Genomic DNA, 22,156 nt, shown 5'->3' on the forward strand with positions numbered 1-22,156 from the left:
CATTAAGGCATGATCTGCCCCCACAAAACTGAGACATACATGTTCTCACAGGTGCTGGCATGGGGGCAACAAACCTATCTGCCACTCTGTAATACAATAGCACCAGTGGAAACACAAAGCTAGAGCTCCCTCTTAGTTCTTTAAAATTCTCTAGACCTTCTGGGACAGGTTGAACAACTATTCAATGCTTGCTATCTTCAAAGTGCTTAACAAACATTAACTAGGACAACTGGAGAACCATTTGAAGGTGTCCTTACAAAAACATGTCCATATTGAAAGGGAAAGTGGAGGAGTCAAAAAAGAACAGGAATTCCCTACCATGTTTGCAAAATGAATGGCTGTTGATGCCTGTGCTCTGGGTCAGGGTGGGCACCAGTACTAGAAAAATGTGGGCTTGAAATAAGGGACAGAGAGAGGAGATGAGCAAGGGCTGCTCCTTCCTGCTCTCTTGCTCTCTCCCAGGGACAGAATGCCCCTCATCAGTCAAGTGACTGTAGAAACTGGCATTTTAAACAATGGACTTTTCCATCCCCCAAATTATGGCACTTTGTGTCCAGATACTTTGCTGAATGCAGATAACTACCTTGCCATTTAATCACTGTCAAACATAGGCAACAACTTCAATGATGGAAGAATGAAGAACGAAGCTACTGCTGTTTCACAGAATCATTTAAATATAATTTCACGACATTATTTGCATAGTATGATAAATTTCTGTTGAAATGAACAAAAATTCTTTGCAGATCTTCTGTTACAGAAAGAAGAGTGTCTGCAACACAAATAAATGCAAGGAGCTGAGAAGAAAATTAAAACTCATAAAATTAACTGACCTTTGCAGCTATCTACATCACTTTGCATTTGAGGCAATCTGTCTCTGCCTTCAACCAGACTGAGACCACTGATTTTTCATGCAGCTGCTTCTGGCTTTCTCTACTCACAATGAAGAGTCTTCAGAGCCAGATCCTGCTCTTTGCAGGATAGATGCAAACACAATGTCCATGGACCGCACAGGATGGCCCCAGCCTTGCCATGCTACAGGCGTGCAATGGGACAAGTCCATGGAGAGACAGAGAAACCAGCAAGTCCTGCTCACTTTGATGACCATGCAAATGTTTGGTTTTGTGCTGCTTTAGACTATTGTAACTGGGGACAATTTCTGAGGAAGAATTTGAGTTCAGCCAGCCTCCACACTGGCTTCTCAGGGCTCAGAGCAAGTGAAGGAAAGAAACTACAGTTCCAGCTGCTTGGGAGTATTAACATTTTTCATAAAGGCTTCATGCCACTGCCTCAAAAAGCAGACATCAAAGGCAGCAGAATTTCTCCGCGTGGGTCCTCTTTCAAAGGCTGGAATGAGGAACGACCCTATTTTCCCACTCCTACCTCTCACACAGCTGGGACCAGACTCTTTACATACACCTGTTCACACACATCAGACCCCTCTGTCCTCTCCATCACCTGGCATTAGCTTGGGGCATGGATGTCGTGATGCCCATCCCCATGAATGATCTCTGACATGGCTAATTAGCCAACAGCTCCCCAAGGTGGGCAATCCAGCATCATCATTCTCCAGCCCAGCCACGCCAGAGGGGGTGGCCATGTGCCTGCTGATGAGAGGACTCTGGGGTGAGAGCAAGGCAGGGGTGCCATGGACAGGGACCATCCCAGCAGGTACCACGCTCTCCCATGGCAGCTCTGCCCACGCTGCCCCAGTGAGGGTCTCCCATCACCGCAAGGCTCTCGAGCAGGGAGCTGAGTGCTGCTTAGCAACCCCACAGCACGAGCAATGCTGAGCACTGAGTACAGGGTTGTGGACAAGGAAGGACAGAGGCAGCAGGAATCAGACTGTGCAGCCCCTCAAGCAGGGGCAGCACAGCTCCGAGGGGCTCAGGTGTGGCTGTGGGTGATGTGCACCCCGTGAGTGTCACAGATGTGCAGAGGGGACCCTGTCTGTGCCTCTGCTCTCTGGACAATGCAGCTGTGGGCAGCAAACAGCAGGGCAAGGCGAGGGGGTGTGAGATGTGATCTCCCTTCAGCTGGGACCCCCAACACCAACTCAGCTCACCAGGAGCTGCAGTTGTTCAGCCAGTGGAGAAGTCAGTCAGGTTTCACTGCTTGTACACAAAATGCACTGTAAAACCTTTGCAGAAATAAGGGGCAATAAGGCCAGCAAGGAGGTTTCCATGGGATTATTTTTGTGCACAGGGAATTTCTGGGTGATAAGGAGCTGGAGCATGGATCTACACCCCCACCCTACTACCATGGGTACAATTTTCTCTGAGTCATAAAAATATTGAGACTGCAGGCTGCTGGGTTCTTGCAGGTCCTAAGCTCAGTCATAAACTCAGATACTCCAGATAATCAAGACAGAAAGTTTATTCAAATGTCTCTACACACTGTGCTGGGTATGCCACAGACACAGCTTTGGCTTTTCACCCTTATGGTCAGCCACAAGCACCCTCATCAGCTTGCAAAAAGTATGACTGGCTAAAAAATTAAATGAATGCATAAGAAAAATATATTTGTCTTTAGGAAAAAATGCAATAAAAACATCATGGTGAGCCTTGCATCTCTCCTATATGCTTCAAAACTCTAGTATTAACTTGTTTCTTCCATTTGTGTTGGGGTAAATCAGGAATGCTGCAACCAATGTAATGAGACCAGCATGAGCATTATATTCTGTCACAAGTGTGTAAAATCCACCCATGGCTATCAGAGTTGCATTGAGGCAGTAACTCAACAATGCTTGGCTGTATGGGTAGACTTCTGCCCATTCAATGTGGCACCTGCATCTGCAGTAGAAAACAGAAAAAATGGCAAGCTTGTTTCTGATTACACTGAAAAATTCATTTGTCACATGACAGACCATAATTCTCTACAGATTTCTGTTGGCACCTTTGTCAATATATCACAAATTAGGAGTAAACAAGTGCAAAATGATCCATAAGAGACTTTTCTCTGAAACAACTGGACCACTTGTTTTATGCTAAGGACTTAAGCCTCTTGGAGGCTTTCAGTGTTCCTGGCTATGAGAAACAGTGGAGCATTTAATCCATTTATGACCACAAACTTTCTCCCTAGCAGAATTTGTGAGTTTGTATAACTTAGAAGAGACAGAGCAATCCTGCCCTACAACAGTTAAAAAAACATGTGGTACTTACAAAAGTCTTAGACTGACAGCACTGCAGAGCAGATCCTTCTGCTTTTCTGACCAACACATTTTGCACAGACAGGAGCAAAACAAACTGCTCTGCACAGCAGTGCCCATGTGGCTTGGCTGAGCCATCTCTCCAAGTAAAAGGTTATTTTATCCACTTCACTCATCAGCCCTTGAACTGTCGAAAGAGTCTAACAAGTAGTTGCAATACTTTTGATATTCTACTTTAAAAAATTACACCAATCCTTCTCCATCTTGATGTACCCAAAAACATCAGGCAGCACACACTACCAGTCCCCTGTCCAAAATCCCCACGGATGCCACTGAATCAGCAGAATAAATACAGCAGAGCTCTGGCCTCGGGTCAAGCTGTAAAGCTCTTCAACAGCTTGTCTCATAAACACTACCCTCAAAAGTTGCACAACCAACATCCAGACTTCAATACTGCTTGGTAGAACAATTGATTTTCCTTGTATTAGCACTCAGTTTTCATCAAGCAGTGATTTTACGAACTCATTTCTTGATGATTGAAAAATGGGATCTCCTGCAGAAAGATTGGTTGCTCAGGGTATTTAAATTGTCTTTAGTAGATCATCTGCAGCATCATTCCAAGGATGGGAGGCAGTTCACCACTGGGAGATGATTGGGCATAGAGGGAAAGCAACACATGGGGATGTTGGGCTTTGGTTAGAGGTGACAGAAGACCTGGACAGTGGTGTTCAGTGGTTGATAGTCCTGTTGCTGATAAACATCAACATTCAGACTGTGGAATCAGGCCACAATGCAAAGATCTTTCCTTACTTTTCCAAAATATTCAAGTCTGCCTTTTTCTCAGCTGCCCTCAGTAACATTCCTGGGGCCTTTCTATGATTCTTAGGGATTGATCCCTTTTGCAGACCTGATCTGGTCTGGCAGCAATGAATTGCATCAAAGGCACAGAGATCTGCCCCCACAGACCTTCTTCTTCCCTTTGGGCATCTCCCACTCAAACAGTAGTTCTAAACCTATCCTTTCCACCATCTATCTCACTCTATCTTCTGAGTAATTACTGTCTGTCCCTTCATCCACAAGGAATTAAGGCACCAATTCAGTACAAACTCCTCTAATGTGTCAGGGAGCATAGGAGAGATGAACAATTTCAATTCACCTTGACCCGTCTGTCATCAGTCATGCTGTGAATTGCTCTTCAAAGCAATTAAGTACATTTAGGATTCTGTCTTCTTTGCTCAGGCTAAACAAAACACTGTTTTGTTGCAATTAATACTGATTTTGGACTAGACAATGCTTAGTCTCAGTGGCTCATAGGGGATGACCATGTAGAGGACTACACAGCTCTTTCTCTTTAAGGGGAGTGAGTGGTACAAAACTGGCTGGGGAAAAAGTGCAGGGCTATGACCCTTTTTAGTGGGACACAAATCCCACCATGGGGCACCCTCACCACAGCCCCGCTGCCAGTTCTTGGCCTCCTTAGAAAGTCTCAGTGTCTTCCCCTTGCAAGTATCTTGTTAAACAAAGCCAAATTTCAGAACCTTGCTCCTGCTTCTGAAACCATGCAGTATACAGGGGCCATAAATCATACACAAATGATAAGCACCCTAAAAATATCTGAGCAATGAATTTTAAGACAGTTTAAATATGACCTGTCATTTTATTTCAGTACAATATTTTCTACCATTTAATTATTAATTATTATTTGAAGGTGAACTCAGCACCTCCTTAAGGAAGTGCCTATGTAGGCATTTGTGGCACCTTTTTCTCAGACTATGAGACACATATAAAAGTGGCTTCACAAAGTTAGAACAGTGGATAAAAGGTATATCATGTAAAGCTTGGCTATCATCAGCCCACTTTCCCTGCTGGTCTAGCAGGAGGGCTCTTTGGCAGCAAACCCTGCAGTACATCTGAGAACAGATGGATCCATCCTACCTGAAATCCAGCAGAACCAAGGAGCCACATCACCAGGCACAGTGACCTGCTCATGGGTCATCTCAGACCATAGGGCTGTTCCAGAGATACTGAGAATATATTTTTCACATGTTTGAAAGCCATCTGAAACACTCTCTAACAGGCTGAATAGGTGGCACATCACTTGTCATAAAGACCAGGATGCTCAGCTTTGCTTTCCCCTTCAAGGTTTGACAGATGGCTCTGTTATCTTAATTTTATACAGGGAGCCAGGGATTTATTTTTCCCTTTTATGTAAATATCTTACTCCCCTCACAGACACTGACACACCAGTGAGCTGCAGAAATAGGATTACACACTGCATGTCCCGCTCTCCCCCATCTCACTTGCTTATTTACCAAACAACTCTCGTTAATCCTCTTTACTGTGTTTACTTCCCTCTAGTCTTAGTGTCTTAGGTATCTTAGATTCAGGTACTTGCAGATGTTAAAAAAAAAAAAGCTTAAGAGGCATTCACCTCTAGAGCTGATTAAAATCAATTGAATTCCACTGATTGTTTTTGGATCTGCATTGATTTACACCAGATGAAGTTTTGTTAGGGCTGCTGGCATTCACGGTGCACATTCCCAAACCCAAAAACCACATAATACTGAAATAATCTGGTTTTCTCCACTCTGTGTTAGTTTATGGATTGTCTTTAGACCGCCTGCTTTTACTTCTTGATTACAGTCTTTGGGGAAAGAGTGAGAATGGCAGGTTTTCACAAAGACATGGTAGAGAATGACTTGGAAGCATTCTAGATTTTGAAGCAGTTATTCATCTGCTCTTTCTATGTGTTACAGAAATCACTGGTTGTGAGATCACTCTTTTTATCCATGAAATGTATGGAAAAGTCCCACAGCTTACATTGAGGCTGAGCCTCTGACAGTGATTAAGCCTGTCCTAGAAATCTACAAATGTCACAGATGGCGCTAACTGACTATTGCTATTTTTTTTCTGATGTGCTACGGAAAATATTCTTAAAAGAAAATCTAAATTTTTAAAAAGTGGAAATACCCCTCTAACACCAAGACCATAGAAATAGCTATTTCTCTACTGCCAAACCAAGGGTGCTTTCATCATGTAGCCATGCTGCAGCCCAACACAATATCACGTGTGGTCTTCTCTGGTGCTGGATCCATGCAGCAGCACACATCTGTACCTGGTGTGCCACTCATGTATGTCCAGTGCTGCTGTCACCAGCAACACACAGAGGAAATTAAAAAGTTGCTTGAAGCACCTTTGAACTATCACTTCATATGTATCTTCCCAAAGTTCAACCCATCTGGGTATTAAAGTTGATGGATGCAACTTGGTGAAAGTTCCCCCACAGACCAGAGAGGTCAAATCCATTCACTGGATGGATTTCAGCATTTCTTAGGACCATTTCATATGGAAGAACCTGAGCGTTTCCAGGGTGGATGCAGAGATGGAGGTGGAAGTGTATTTGCTTGGTTCTGGTAGTTATTATATACAAAGAAGCACCAATCCATGAGGCTGTATTTTATTACAAATCACTTTAGTGCCTAAAGTTGGTGATACATTGAAGTTTTAGCTTTTATGAGGGAAAACAGACTACCCCAGAAGACACAGTTTATATATAGATTGAATAAAAACACAGTTGAATTATGATACCTTGAGGTCACCGCCTCTCTTCCTGCTACAGAAAAGCAGACATAAGAGAGTTTGACTGGGTCTGGCCCTTGGAAACCAGTAAATGAGATTTCAACTTAAGCACAATAGGATTTTTTTTCTTCTTTTTACTTCAAATTTGATTCTTATGAAAGTGAGGGATTAATACTACAAAGCCAGACTCAATGCAAATAAATCCCTGCCTGCACTTTGCTACTAAAGCCTTTAACCCTTGTCACACCCTGTAACCAGAGGAGTGCTGTAACTCCACTCCTCAGCACCTCTTCAGTGGAGGGAGGAGACAGATTTGTCAGAGGTGCTGCAGTGACAGAGGTTGCAGGAGATGTGCAGGAAGGAGGGCCCAGGAGGAGAAGGGCAGAGGAGAGTTGGGGATGAGGAAGGACATGGCAGGGCATGGTTATGGGGCCCAGAGCTGGGAACACACTGGAGGAACTCTTGGCTTTTGCATTACCCAGATTAATCCCCTTCTCTTTCTCTAGTCACTTCAACCTTCCAGCAAAAAACAGAGGGAAGGATTTCTCACATTAGCTAAAGCCAATTCAGCTCAATGATATGCAATAATAATGTGTGGAAGCCAGAGATGCTTTTCTTGTGAAGCGTCTGATCTTATACCCAGCATATATTGACAGATATCTTTTACAGTGGATCAAGAAATCTGAACTACTGGGGAATGCTGCCAGGCCCTTCAGGGCATTCTTTTAGCAGAACTGTCTTAGCAAGGACTCATTGATGAAAAGAAATGCTCTAGTTACCCTGTAAAATTATAATTAATATGATTTTCTTTCATAGCTGTCCATTCCACATCTGAGCAGTTTTCAGCTTAGCATTTGTCAGCAGTGTGAATGTCAAAAATAAGAAGATCTAAGAGGAATTTTCACTCTTTTCTGAGCCTAATGCCTGTTCAAGCAGCTGACTTGTAGGTTGGTATTCATACTGTTGACAAATAATGGGTGTCCTCATCAAGAATCAGTATTATTTTGCACTGAAACAAAGCGTGAGACTGTATGTGAATTCCCCAAACCTTTGCAAGGCAGCTCTAAATTTGTCTCTTTTAATTTTATTTCTGTTCCTCCCATCTATGGCTCCTATCTACCAGCATCACAGCAGATTTGAAAAGCAGTTTCTCATGAGGCACAAGTTGCCCTGCAGAGTTTCTGCTCTCATACAGATACTTTGCAGCCTTGACACAAATCATTCACAATCTGGCAGTGGGTGCAAATTGACAAATACAAATGAGTAGCAATGGTAAACCAAAAACTACTGGTGAGTGTGAGAAGTGTGAGACTTTGCACTGTTACCAATTCAATTGGATGCCAATCTGAGTCCTCCAAAGATAATTTTTCAAGTGCAGTTGCTAGAGTGAAAGCTGTCCAGGTCCCCCAAAATAATAAACATTCATTTTAGCTAAACTAGAATAGCAAAAATACTTATGCAAATTTAATAAGATCTAAAATAGAGACTTTCTCTTCTTGCTGGAATTCTCCCTTTTTGATGCTCTTTCAAATCCTGCATAAATTTTTCAACAACCACAAAACACATCCAATACTCCACCATTGTGATATCCCCACCAAGGCTCGACAAAAAAATCTTACAATCATGTTCCATGCACATAATATTTTTCATGAAAAGTATTTTTACTTATTTTCCTTTTTCCCTCACTCCAAAATATTCTCACTCAGAAATCAGGAAGTTCAAAAAAGCTGTCATTTAATCCAAGTTGAGATTCAGACGTCACTGCAGTGTCTCGTGAGAGCTGTGGATGGCAATCCTGCTTTCTCTACTGCAGGCTGGGTCACCTGGATGTACCAATAGCTCCCAGCCAAGACCCTCACAGTATAAAACTGTGACACAACAAACACTCAGATGTGGGATATTGTCAGAGTCATACTAAAAACAATAGAGGAGAAACAAACCTTCATCCATCTGGCCTACAATTCCCACAAATTACTTTCTCTTCTGAATCAACCCTTTGGACTTGCATTTGCAATCTTAAAATGGAAATGTTAAAGTTTTGACCTTTTCCACCAGAAACAAAAATTTTTATTTAAGAAATTATTTTCACTCATATTTTTCTGTGTAGCTGAAGTCAATATTTCTTAACTACTTGAGGCCTAAGCAAGTGCAGCTATTGCAAAGACAGTGGGCTGAAATGGCCACTACACACTGTTGTACATAGGCTTCACAGAGGCTTTTATACTAAGAGAGAAAGGTTTTGAATTTCATCTGTAGGTTATAATTTTGAGGCAAGAATAAATTAGAAGTACAGTCTCCAAATGAAAAAGTACACATATTACTGTAGATTTTGAGTTATGAGAGTTTACATTAATTTGAAATGCTAAAATTAGTAATGGACCTGGGCAAAGAATCTCCCATGCCACATGTAAATTTTGATCATTACCAGAAGTAGTGCTCAAATACAAGTAGTACAGTGTTTCCTACCTCTACTCTTGGCCAAGCCAAAGCTCTCCACGTTCACCAGCAACCTGCAGCAATTTGTCTTTGGGCAAGTTGATATTAATCTGAACAATGTAGCTCTGTCCTGTTTCTAGTGTTTCCCTTCCTTATGCCCATGAGTGCATTGAACTACACCCTTTACACATGCAGGATATGGTACATGAAGTGACTTTCTGATGAAAACACACACTGGCTACAGGATGCATTTTGCCTTTTGGATGCCTTTAAACTAAACAAGATACCATGAGACAAGCCTTGGGTCAGCCTCTGTGAGCCTGCCCTGCCCTAAGCACAGTAAAAGCTTCTGGAGCCTTACCTTTTTATGGCTTTGTAGCAAATGATGACAACTACAAAGAGGAACACTAGTGTGGCACAGCATACTGCAATGATAATAATCAGGCCTGGCCACCAGGTCTCTTCAGTGGGACAAAAGGTAGACTTGGGAGCTGTAAAAAGAGAGTGGAAAAATACATTAATTCTCCCAAATCAACAGGGTATTAACAATTATGCTTCAGTCACTCACACAGTAGCACTACACCAGGATCTCAGATACATGCAAAGATGTTATTTCACGTTTAGGACCCATTTCTCTCTTTTCCCCCAGCAATCAATTTCTCTTGTTGGTACCAAATATTTCTTGTCACAGTCCCCAGATGACCAAGTTCTCTGTGTCAGTGTTATCTACAACCTGGTACCCAGCACGAAGGAGAAAGGCTCAGCTCTGCTACCCGAGGGAAACATCATCCTCCTCTGCATTCACCATCTCCAGCTGCAGCAGATTTAATTTTAGAGAAGGATATTATGCTGATAAGAGCATGTTTTCAAACCCCATTAGGGGAGGTTAGTTGGGAGCCAAAGCAGTGCCTACCAATCTGTATTGTAGCTAATATTACTGTAACCTTGGAGTGAGGAAGGGGGTTTTGTTTTAAAAGAATATGAGTTCTATTACATTTCCTAATTGCTTTCAGAGTATTATGGTTGGCAATCTTATTTTCCTTTACACTACCTTTGAATTCTAAGCCAATTGTCAAGATATGTTAACACTAAGAAAAGTTAACTTGTGGAAATATAAGCTGCTATTACTATTATTATTATATTTTTCTTATTACATTTAGGGCTAGAATTGTCTATTTAAGTACCACTCAAAACAAGAAATATTTTGTATCTGGAGACATTTAGTTAAAATATTTTCCTTCAGGGCTATGTTCCTTTTCCCATGCTTTGAGGGGACACATTTCCTGAAGGATGGTGAGTAACAGCCAATGCCTAGAGCAATATCAGTGCATTGCAGAGGGAGGAGAGAGCCTAAGTACAGCCTCTGCAACCATGTAAATTCCATGAGAATTTTGGGCACCTTAAGTGACATTTAATAATTAATCAGTTGGTGAGACTGTCTTTATCTATATTCTCAACTAAGTAGGTGAGAGAATGAAATATAGCAAAAGGCTCTTTTATGAGTCTCGTTATTTAACTCGATATTCTGAATGTCCAGTACACATCACAAAGAGCTGCACAAGATAAAATGTCATCAGTCCAGTATCATTTATTGTGATCTGACATCTCCTCTGTTTGATTAGGAAAGATACACATAGACTTAGATTGTCACTCAGTAGATTAAAAAATGAATGACACAATTCCTGAGAAAACTTTTTTCCAATTGCAAGATGTATAGAGGAGTTGGCCACATTCACCCCAAGGAATCTACAGCAGCACCTTAGGAAAAGACTAGGTAAAGAACTATAAGAAGCAATTAAAGTATTAAGCCCAATAGCTTGACAACTAGTGGTTCCCAGCTTCCTCCTTGGAAATGTTCACTTCTAGAGTGCCCCAGCAACTGAATTTCTACTTTATTACTATGTGAGTTAAGGAAGTCTGCTTTCAGTGGGTGATGGAACTATTTACTGTATTTTGATAAAGCTAATGATTTTAATATTCTCTGGAAGTTTTCAGTGTTGTTAGATTCCAGAACAGAATGCATTTCAAAGATGACAAAATGTTTGCATGAAGGAGCAGGCAGTGTCAAGGTCAACACTACCCTTCAGGTGCTTTCCTGAAAAACACAACAGGGAGCAGTGAAGTGAAAGGAAAAACACTGATCAGCAGGTGCCATGTAAAATTTGATGACAGCACTGAAGATGGGAGAAGTGGGGCTATCCTTCTCCAGCCCTGGTTCTTCTTGAAAGGCAGGATCAACCAAACTAGTCAGAAAGCACAACAGTGGTGAGCCTGGGCTGCTCTCAGCACAATAAATGACACTGACAAATGGCAGAGGCAGGATACAAAGCCAGGCTTGTCACATGTCTGTACACCATGTAGTTCTTGATGGTTTGTCACAGTATTTTTCCACAGAGAATAAACCACAGACATCTATGTGGGATTGAATAGTAAACATTACTCCTAGATGCAGTCATTAACGACAGAAAAATAAGAATTGCTAATGTGGAAGTGATGCCTAATCCACCTGGCTCAGTTCCTTTCCCCACTGGTCCAAACTGAACACTCAAAAAGAAGCACAAGAAATCATGCTGGAAGCTACCAAGCTGATCCTAGTGACTCATGGTTTCATACAAATTTAAAAATTACCTTATATTTCTACTTCTTATTAATGCAGTGCTAATCTTGTTTTCCTTTGAAATGTCCTTTTCCAATAAGCTCCCAGTTACATGTGCTTTTCTGCCTTTCTCAATATGTGTTCACATACCCCTCATACCCTGGCATTTCTATGTCCTTAATGCATTTCTCCTCACAATTATCCTCTGAGGAAGAGCTGCATTTAATCCCCTTAGGATGGGAAAGCTGAGCCTGGCCTGCATGGATGACTCTGTGTGCAGCAAGGGATGTCAGCTGAGAGGGGAGCTCCCAAAAGAACCAGCAAGGTGCCTGGGAAGAGCCGCATCTTCAGAGAGACACTCCTAGTGAGTCCCACACTGAGCTCTAGATGCCAGGGAGGCATTGATGTCCCAGCTCCCTTGGGCTGGGGCTCACAGCTTTCCCTGGGGCTGGGGAGGTTCTCCACCTTGTGCTTGTCCACCAGATCCCAGCTTATCACCGGCACCTGGGGAGAAGGGCTGAGCCCACAGGTGTCGATGAGCTCTCAGTGATGAGAAATTAGCCCAGGTCAGGGCACCTGCAGCACCCTCTGGCACTGTGCATGGAGTAGCAGTGCATTTCACAGGCACTCCCTGAAAGAGCACACACACAGGTCCCAAACACTCCTCAGGGAGATACTGACATCACTACACAACACACTGAGCAGACAATGAGCACACATGTAAATCCCAAACACACCTCAGGGAGATACTGACACCACTGTGTAGGGGGATACAATATAAGCCATTTGTTGTCATTATAGTGCAAGAGTCCTATTGTCATTACTTTGCAAGGGTTCCATATTACTAGAGTCTCACACCTCCTTGATGTTTCTCATGGTCAGCTCCTCCAGGCACTGCCTCTTCCTTATCCTCACAACAGCCAACTGACTCCAGTTCCCTCAACCAACCCATCCACTCTTTTATAACACTCTTCTTACTGGCTACAGCTGTGACCTGTTAAAAACAGGCCTGTTCCTAATCTTTAATAATTAGCTCAACTGCAACTCTTTAAGGGGTAAGATTACTTTCTATACTACCTTTATTTACTGATATTGTATCCCCCTACATCACTACAAAACACACTGAGCAGAAGATAAGCATGCATGTATGTCCCAAATGCTCCTCAGGGAGATACTGACATCACTACAAAACACACTGAGCAGAGGATGTCCCACACTACCTATAACACTGTCAGTGTCCACTTGTTTCATTGTCCTCACCTTTGATGAAGTGCAGGACAGCAATTCTCCTGGTTGCCTCCTTGTTTGTACCACCCCTTTCAAACCCATTATAAAACCCCAGAAGCTGTATATTTCAGAGCCAAACTGTGCCCTTTCCCTTGAGCAAAGAAAGAAGCCACAGACTGCTGTCCCTCACAGAGGTACCCAGGGAGTGGAGGACACCCCTGGGTGCCACAAGTCCCTTTGTCATCCCACTGGGCTGCTGAGAGCTGAGGGCTGGCCAGCCTGGCCACAGAGGAGGCTCTGCGATGCTGGGGTTATGAAACCATAAAGCTACACACAGAGTAAGTGTGGCACACATAAATTGAGTTAAAAGGCAGTGAACCAGTATGTCTCAAAATCTAACTATAAATGGAAAGTCACTGCAGGAAGAATGTGGTTTTTAACAGTGACCTCCCCCTTCAGCCCCCAAAATAGGGTGATGAAACTGATACAATTTGCAAATGACTCGGGAATGCATTCAACTACAAATGGAGACAAACATATTTAGATTAGAAATAGGGTAATTATAATCATTAAGGATAATTAATCATTACCATAGTCTATCATTTCTGGTTGAGTATTAAAAAAAAATTAGTTTAAGGTACTCTTTTCATTTTTACTTTAGGAAGTCTAAATTCAGCTAAGGAGATTGGACTCAGTATAAGACTTGAATAAGTAAAGAAAATGCTCTGGCTCTGGAAAGTCCACATGAGTACAATGCCTTTTATCTCTTGGCCTTAAAATTTATGAAGTACAAATGTTGGTTAGGTTTACTTTGAGAGGACTATAACCTTCTCCTACTCCCAAAGGCACCAGGCCTAAATGAATACAATGAGCAAACAAACCCATTTCAGCCCTGTGGTGGGTAGATAGATCCAACTTATTCAAAACAAATTAACAAAAGAGTGCTTTCAGATCAAACTGTTCAGCATCACAAAAATCTTACACCTGCTTTTTTTTGACTAAATTTGTTTTGAAGACTCAGCATAAAGACACAGCTCTGACTCTAATGTTAGAAGGTATCTGCACACAGCTGGCTATAGTCAGAAATGTGCATACCAGAAAAGATTAGCTCAGCTATTGAGGGTTTCCCTCGATGTCTAGGCACAAAAATAAAGGTTCTATCACTGGAAAGAATGTTTCCATAAAATTCCCAAGAAGTTCTCTGATTTTTTTTGGATCAGATCTCAGTGGTCATTCTCAAAATTGCTCTGAGCTTCCAACAAAAAACTGTGATGAAGCTGTTTTAATCTTCTGGGGTAAGCATGAAATAGTTTTGTGTGTGTTGTAAAAGTGATACATGTACTGCCTGAGACAGACTCTAGAAACAGGACTGTGGATCCTTGGATACACCATCAGGTTATCTTCAGTGGTCATGACTGTAGTTTATAAAGCTCATCATTTCAAAATCTAGCGCTCCCATAATTTATTTTGATTAGTGTTATTACTTTCCATTACCATATGGGTTTAGGCTAATTGCTCTTTGCATGGGCATACTGGGACATTAACAAGCAACACAACCAAGGCTGTCAGGAGACAGAAAGGGCTCTCTGAGGGGGGCCACGCTGAGCTAGTGGCCCTGAGCAGCTCTTGGCAGTGCTGCTGAGGCAGGGAGCCTGCACCAGGGCACCCCTTCCCACTGCCAATCCCACAGCAGCCAGCTCTGCAAAGCAAAGAAAAACAAAACTGAATAAACAAAACAAAGCAAAAAAAAAAAAAAAAACCAAAAAAACCCAAAAAAACAAAAAAACAAAACAAAACCAAACACAGGGCTGAGCCGGAAAATAGCTAAGGGAGGCAGTGACCCGTGCTCCCACATGTAACCCTGGGGAGGTGTCTCCAGTGGAGTGTCCATTCACTCACACACTGAGACCCAAGCAGCTGAGTGTCCACTGATGTGATGGGGAAGGGTGACAGCGACCCCCATCACCACCCTACAACAGCAACTTTGTGCCTAAAGAAAAGAAGAGCACTTTCAAGATAAAACTGATTATTGTTTTTCTTTTGCTCTTATTCCTATTCTTGCAGAAAGGTCAAGAGTGCTGTAGTAATCATCCTTATGAGACATCTGCCTGTTTTTAATATTGTATACTCACAACAGGCTAAACCCTGCCATCTCTGTGCCTGAAGCATTTCTCTTGCTATTGTAAGGCTGCCTGAATCAGCCATGCACTTTTAATTAGCATGCTAGGAAGCAGGATAGGATTTTATTTTTAAGGCAAGCTCATATTCCAAGGCCCTCAAGTGTTTTATCAGTCTTGGTTGGAAATTAAAAGGAAGATGAAGGCAGTGTGTTTTCAGCAATCTCTATGTATGTCACATATTCTAGAGACCTGTTAATCTTCTGGCAAAACCAGGGTTTGGACCCTAGTCTCATCTTCACTCTTATTTATTATTTTGATATTCAGGTAAATTGTATGTTGATGTCCCATTTACAAGACAGAGAAGACACTAGTTCCTGCAGCCATTATCACACTGGAATGCAGGGACAAGTCCAGAAAACATGGAGAAGTTTTAATGTGATTTCAAATGTCAAGGTATATGAAAAATACTCCCAGGACACTCCAGAGTCCAATCTGAACTCCCGGTTAAATATGGAGAAGGATTTTGAATGTGTTACAGTTTAAGTCTTTTCACATCAAGGCATCTCATCCAAGCTCTTGTGGAATAGAGGAGCTCAATTAATCCCCTGATTAATATGAAATAATTTGGGTTCTGTGAGGAAAAACCCTGCAGAGGAAGTTACACAGACACCAAGGCTCAGATATTTACTCTAGGCATTGCACTGTGTAATGCACAAGAAACATGCTCATCACATGCTCATATCTTTTTTGAGAAAGCAGATTTCAGCCCTGAGCCTGAGGCCTCTTGTCTACTTTTGCATAAGGCCCTTCTCTCCCCCCAGCAGTGTAGATTCACCCTAAAGTGAGTGCTGACTAATTTAATGCTGGTTAATTTCATTGTATGATAGGATGAAGCCTTAGGCAGCTAATAAAAAAGGTCCAAGGGCTCAAGTGATGTAAACCAGCAGAAGTCCACCCAGCTGTGAGACTGGTGCCAGCTGAGGACCTTGTCCCAGCATCTGCATGATGATGCTCAGTAGAGAAATGTAAGCTGAAGGTCAGGATCAGTGTCTCCAGAGCCCTGGAGGCTGAGGGCTCTCTGGGAACAAGGCTGGTTACCTAACCCAGGGCTTTGGGGAGAGATCAGTGAGTCAGTGTCAGCTGAAGCATCCCCTCTGTTTGCTGCATTTCATCACGTAGGGACTGCTACAGATGTGTTTGGATAATGCATGCACGAGGAACGTGCTGCGTGTACCCAGGGCTGCTCACAGTCAGAGGCAGCCAGCAAGGGAAAAACAAATCCTTTAAAAGAGCCTGCTAGTGGAGTTTGTGGTGCTGCTAGACTTGATACAAATATAGATCTTCAGCTGTTATTCTAAAACACATTGTGAGAACAGGCAAAGTATGTGTTCCCCTACACGCTCTTGGATTTAAGTGGAAAATTTCCTGCGAGGATGGGGGAGAGGAGGCTGACCAAGAAATGGGTAACCTTGGTGTGTGTTCCAGGGGCAGAAAGCCATTACTGCAGACATGACCTGCATCCTCAGGGCACCCCAATGCACAGGACCTTGGGCTGTGCTTGGCCAGAGGGAACCCTGAGCTCACCTTCACGTGAGGCAGCCCTCGGGCTGGTGAGCAGGGACAGACAAGCTTGCCAAAGGAAGGACTGGCATTCTCCACACTGATGGAGAAGTGGCCTGTCTAGCTCTGTTTGGTTTGGTTTCTTTCCACTCCCTTACAGATTTCTGCCCTTCCTGTTGCCTGTAAGCCCAGGGCCATTTCCAGAGTGCCATGAGCAGCAGGGTGAGCAGCCAGGCAATAGCGGTGTGCTCGGCACAGAGCCCAGACTGATTTATGGCCTCCCTGGAGTAGCTAGGTTAAATAACACTGGTAGACATCAGCTATTCCTGTAGCAGATGATACTTCTGTTTATCACACTTTGTTGCAGACAAGTTTATATCATGCAGCTGCTCCGTGCATATGTTCCTACTACACTTCTAAGGGGGATACTGCAATCACTACGCAGCGGGAACTTCTGCTATAATAAAAACATGTGTGGGAATGATGCTGGAGAAATTCCCTCCCCCGCAGCTCTTACACTGTAGATACTGTTATTCTACACTCTCAGTTGCCTCATCTTCTTAGTTTTCTCCTCCTTTCTAAAAACATTTCTCTGCTGAAACAAGAAACACACCCAGTTTTGTGCCTAGGTATGGAGACTGGAGTGTTCAGGAGGTGAAGGAAAGGGGTAGATCTGCAGGAATTTTCTGAAAGTCACAGGCACAAGAGGAGTGTGTGGCTTATTGCAAGAAACAGAACTGGAACTGCAGGTGAAAAAACCTGAGCATGGACAGTCAGTAAGGAAGAGAGCAGCTGGTTGGGGGAGGTTAAGTGTGATGCTCCAGATCTAAGCTTTAGGAGTTATTGAACCTGCACACATTTAGATTTGGGTTTAGCAATAGATTTCACAAAAGCTCCGTGTTACTGTGTTTTCTTGGTAGGTGTCAGGCAGGTGCTTCTCCTTGGCAGATTTGGGATTCTTACAGAAAATGAATATATTGTTAGGACCAAAATAAAATAATAATAGGTAAAAATATTGGTTGGCCAGACATAAGTAAAGCACATTGTGGGAAAGTGGCTTGTGCAAACTCACTGCAGCTCAGTGAGAAAGCCAGAAAAACAAAATGTCTTTTGACTCTTGGCCAGTCCTCCTCTCTGGATTGTATTTCCTCTTCTTTGGGAGTAAACACAAACAACTGATTTGGCTAAAATGACATTACAGAGTGGAAACAGCAAACTCTCTTTCTGACTTGCCAGGCAGGCGCCAGATCTCTGCCCCAAGCCAGCACAGTGACACCATGCCCAGCAGCTCAGTGCAGCCAAGCCCTAAGGTCAGAAACAGGGCAGGATCCCACAGGATGCCCTGGAATGGTTGACACTAAGCTTGTGGGATTACCTGTCTTGGTTTTGTACAATTGCAGAGGGAAACTAGAGAACAGTTCAGAATTCTACATAAATATGGAAATACGGCAATGTATAGAGCAGAGCAATCAAGGGATTGTCAAACAAAGTAGGAAGGGAAAGTCTGTGTTCCAAATGATTAACAGGCTGAGGGCCAGACCTGCCTGCCTTAATCCTATTAGGTTGTTGGTGAAGCTGATGGGACTCACCAGAACAGAGGTACCCCTCAAACAGGGGCAAAACATGCTTTCAGCTGCTGAGGTCTTTTGGAGGGGAGCAGGGTTAGAGAGCACAGAGGGAGAATCTGTTCTCTAAAGCATGATCTGGAGAAGCAGTAGCATTTATAGACCTTGTGGTAAAAAGGCTTTTAAGGAGATTACATCATAGCTAGCTTCTGTGTTAATACTGAGCTCTGGCACTTATCTTTACAATGCATGCTCACATCAGCCAGTGCCCTCTGATCTGACTTTGTCTGGTGTTTTTCTAACCAGCAGTCTCCCCATGAGACGCTGCTTTTCACTGCCCATCTGATTCTCTCTCAGCATGAAGGACTGAATTGTTTCTACCCTGACTGAATCACACCCTGTCCCTCTCTGTCCCAAGCAAATGAGAACTGAAGCCTGTGCCTTGCAAGGCAGCCTCCTCCTTGCAGCAACAAGGCATTTGGGAGAGCCTCATGGGCTTGGTCACATCCTCTGCTCTCCACAGCCTGGGTCACTGCCAGGCTGGGCAGCACTGAGAGAGTCCCCGTGGCACCCCCAGGAAGCCCAAGTGCTGCTTCTCCATGGAGCCATCACTGAGGTGAGCCCTGCCAGACCTGGTGGCCTGTTTGCTGAAATGGAGGAGATGTCAATCAGATTAGTGGGTATCTAAGAAACAGGTCACAAGTGCCAAAGCATTTGGTGTTAAATTAGTACCCTGGCATTTATTTTAGAAGGTAACCTGATTTCCAGAGGTTCTTAGCACTCTGAGAACCAGGATGCTTTAAATTGGCTATGAAGATATACAACCTTAAGTTCAATTTTCTGCATTTCATGATACAGGCTTTAACCTCTCTGTACTTAGGCACCGTGTCACTGCAGAAGACAGAAATTCCCCTCAGGAGGTGGTTCCAGGCTCAGTTCTCCTCCTTGCTTACTGGGTGATTTTGGGACAATTTCCACTCCAGCCTTGTTTCTCCTTCTCCAGGAGGGGAACAGTAGCTCCAGCTTTCTAAATGGTTGCAAGGTGTAGGGACAAAATGTGCAACATAAGGCTGCATGTCAGCAGTGGTGCTATTTCTTTCATAGAACAGACTTATAAATACCCATTTAAAAGAACTTCATCTATATTTCCACAAGAACTAGCTGTAATTACCTGACCTTCCTGTCAACCACCAATTCAAGGAAACACAGCAGCAAGGCCATGGTCTGTGACAGAACAGCAGAGCACAGCACTGACCTGGAGACAGTAATTCTCAGTTCTTTTGGACAGAGGCACCACTGAGAGACACAGAGATGTGCCAGTACCATCCATCTCATAGCACAAACACACACTCTAGCCCTTCAGTGGCAACTGATGTGCACAGGCATTTTATGGGCACTTGCAAATCTTCAGTGAGGAAAGATCAGTGCTGAACACAATCTGCTTGTCCTGCCAAACTGTGACCTCACCATGTCACAGTGATGAAAGTGAAAAAGCGTCCAGAAAAAAAGAGGCCTGGAAACACTGGACCTTCATGCTAAATCTGCCCTTTCAGCACACTTGGGCTTATTTCCATTAACAAGTACACACACATGCACACAGATATCTGGGGTTGTTTAGCCTGGAGAAAAGGAGGCTCAGAGGAGACCTCACTATTCTCTACAACTGCCTGAGAGGAATTGCAGCCAGCTGAGGGTCAGTCTCTTCTCTCAGGCAACCAGCCATAGGACAAGAGGACAGTCCTAAGCTGAACAAAGGGAGGTTTGGGTTGCACATTAGGAAGAAGTTCTTTAAAAAAATGTGATTTGGCATCAGAATGGCCTGCCCAGGGAGGTGGTGGAGTCACCATCCCTGGAGGTGTTTAAGGAAAGACTGGATGTGGCTCTTAATGCCATGGTCTGGTTGACAATGTGGTGTCTGGTCATAGGTTGGAGTTGATGATCTCAGAGGTCTTTTCTAATCTAAATGATTCTGTGACTCTGTGAATAACTTCAACACAGGCAGGAAGAAGTTTGCTTCTGGGAATTAGATATATGGAGACTTCTTCAAGCTGCCAGGGAAAAGGACTATCTTTGCTTGCAGGCTTATGGCACTGTGCCCTGAGCTATTTAACATCAAACAAAAGTAGGAACCAATGAAAGAAATAAAGAGTTGCTTCCAAACTGGAACTCACTAGGTACAGGACATGCATTTTCCCACCTCAATCCCACAGCCAATACCACCTCCCAGGTCCACTGCAGTAAAATAGGTATAAAAAGAAATGAGTCTTCTAGACAGCTTCTCCCCCAATCAACCTGTCTTGCTTTCAGGCTGTTTCAGAGGCTGTTTTAGGGCAGAAGATGGGCTCATCATCAGTACCAGGAATTTCTGGGAGAAACAGGCTCCTTTGTGGTGCAGTGCAACTGCAGAGGGCAGCTCATGGGGAAGCAACTGCCAAAGAGCAAAGACACGAAGTAGAAAACTTGCCTTATCCTCCCTTGTGACCTTATGGCCACCACTCACCTCAGATCACAGTGAGGAAGTGATTGGTAAACAGTAAACAGATTAGTAAACAGTAAACATCAGTAAAGAGCTGTCCAGTCCAAAATAAGGTGGATTGGACCATGGCTTGAGATACTTGATGAGAGCTTAATGGCTTGGAGAGCTTATTCAGCATCTATCTGCATTTTTAGGTGATAAAAGCCTTTAAAAAACTAGCCCTTATTTCCACTGTGCCTCAGATACCCTTGGGTGAAATCCATGCCCCAACAGGTGCCATGAAGGCAGGTTCTGGTGAGCCTGTTAAGGTTCTGTGGTAGGGGTAGTTGTATGGACACTGTAAGCTCATACAGTGAGCCTTCCCTGGTTGTTAATTCCCTTATCTGCTGATATACTCTCCTTTTCAGGGTTTTGCTGGAACTGTATCATCATTGGCAGAGGAGTAATAAGACAAGCCAAAGTGCTGGATTTTAGTGTGGGTTCATGTCCAGCCCCTCATTACTGCATGGTGATGGTGTGGCTGCAGGTGCTGCTCCTCAGCCCTGGCACAGCCCTCACTGTGTGATGGTACAGCCTCCTTATTCCTTGGGATAGGACACAGCTGATCAATTCTTAACAATCACCATTACTTTGGAGCCTAATAATAATAATAATAATAATAATAATAATAATAATAATAATAATAATCTTCAGTGCTTGACACTACTAGTCTCAAATACAAAGTTTACAAGGACGAAAACATTATCTCTGTTTCAGATATGGTAACTCTGGGTGCCTGATATTGTAGCTGACCCTGTTGAGACCTCCCAGCAGGTTGGTGGCAGAGGGAGAAGCAGTATCCTGGACACTCTTTCCACAATTCCCTGGAGGGTGGGCAAGATGCCTCCTTTGTGGGAGTGACAGTATGTCACCCTCGGCCTTCAGAAAGCTTATCAGTCTTTCAGCTCTTACACTGAACAGGCCTTGCCATCCAAGAAGGGATGAGAGCGGCTGAAATTCAGGCAGCTGAGATGTGATTTCAGGAATCTACACTCTTACAGTGATGACCAGTCTTTCACCAGCAAATGATTAATGAGACATCTCAGGGCTGGCAGATTCAATCTCACAGAAAGATGACAGATTTTCTTGGTATAATGTTTTATATACAGATTGAATTAAAGTCCAGATTTGCCCAACTTCTTAGAGTTCAACAGTATTCCCATGAGTGGTGCCATCAGTCACAACCTATGCAAAGGGAATAAAATTCAGTGCTACTGGTATTAAGTCATTAACTAGTAGATCCTTAACAGCTTTTTCAAGAGCTTGAGAACCTCTAGGTAATAGCAAAGATTAGACAAACCTCACGTCTTAATGCTGACACTTTCTCAAAATTAGCACCTTCAGGGGAGTCTGAGACAAAAACAACTGCAGACTGAATTTCCTAAAACAGATTGTGGAAGACTTGGAAATACT

The 22,156-nt window shown here is 43.3% G+C and overlaps 1 protein-coding gene across 1 annotated transcript in view; it reads right to left on the reverse strand.

Annotated features, from left to right (window-relative positions):
- PRIMA1 (proline rich membrane anchor 1) overlaps nucleotides 1-22,156 on the reverse strand; it is a 49,117-nt gene that overhangs the window by 10,856 nt on the left and 16,105 nt on the right. The window contains exon 3 of the mRNA XM_058026099.1: nucleotides 9,522-9,651. Within this exon, the coding sequence (XP_057882082.1) occupies nucleotides 9,522-9,651 (130 nt within the window). The remainder of the gene's footprint in view (nucleotides 1-9,521; nucleotides 9,652-22,156) is intronic.

The sequence above is a fragment of the Melospiza georgiana genome, chromosome 6 (genome assembly GCF_028018845.1).
Source record: "Melospiza georgiana isolate bMelGeo1 chromosome 6, bMelGeo1.pri, whole genome shotgun sequence".
Taxonomy (NCBI): Eukaryota; Metazoa; Chordata; class Aves; order Passeriformes; family Passerellidae; genus Melospiza; species Melospiza georgiana.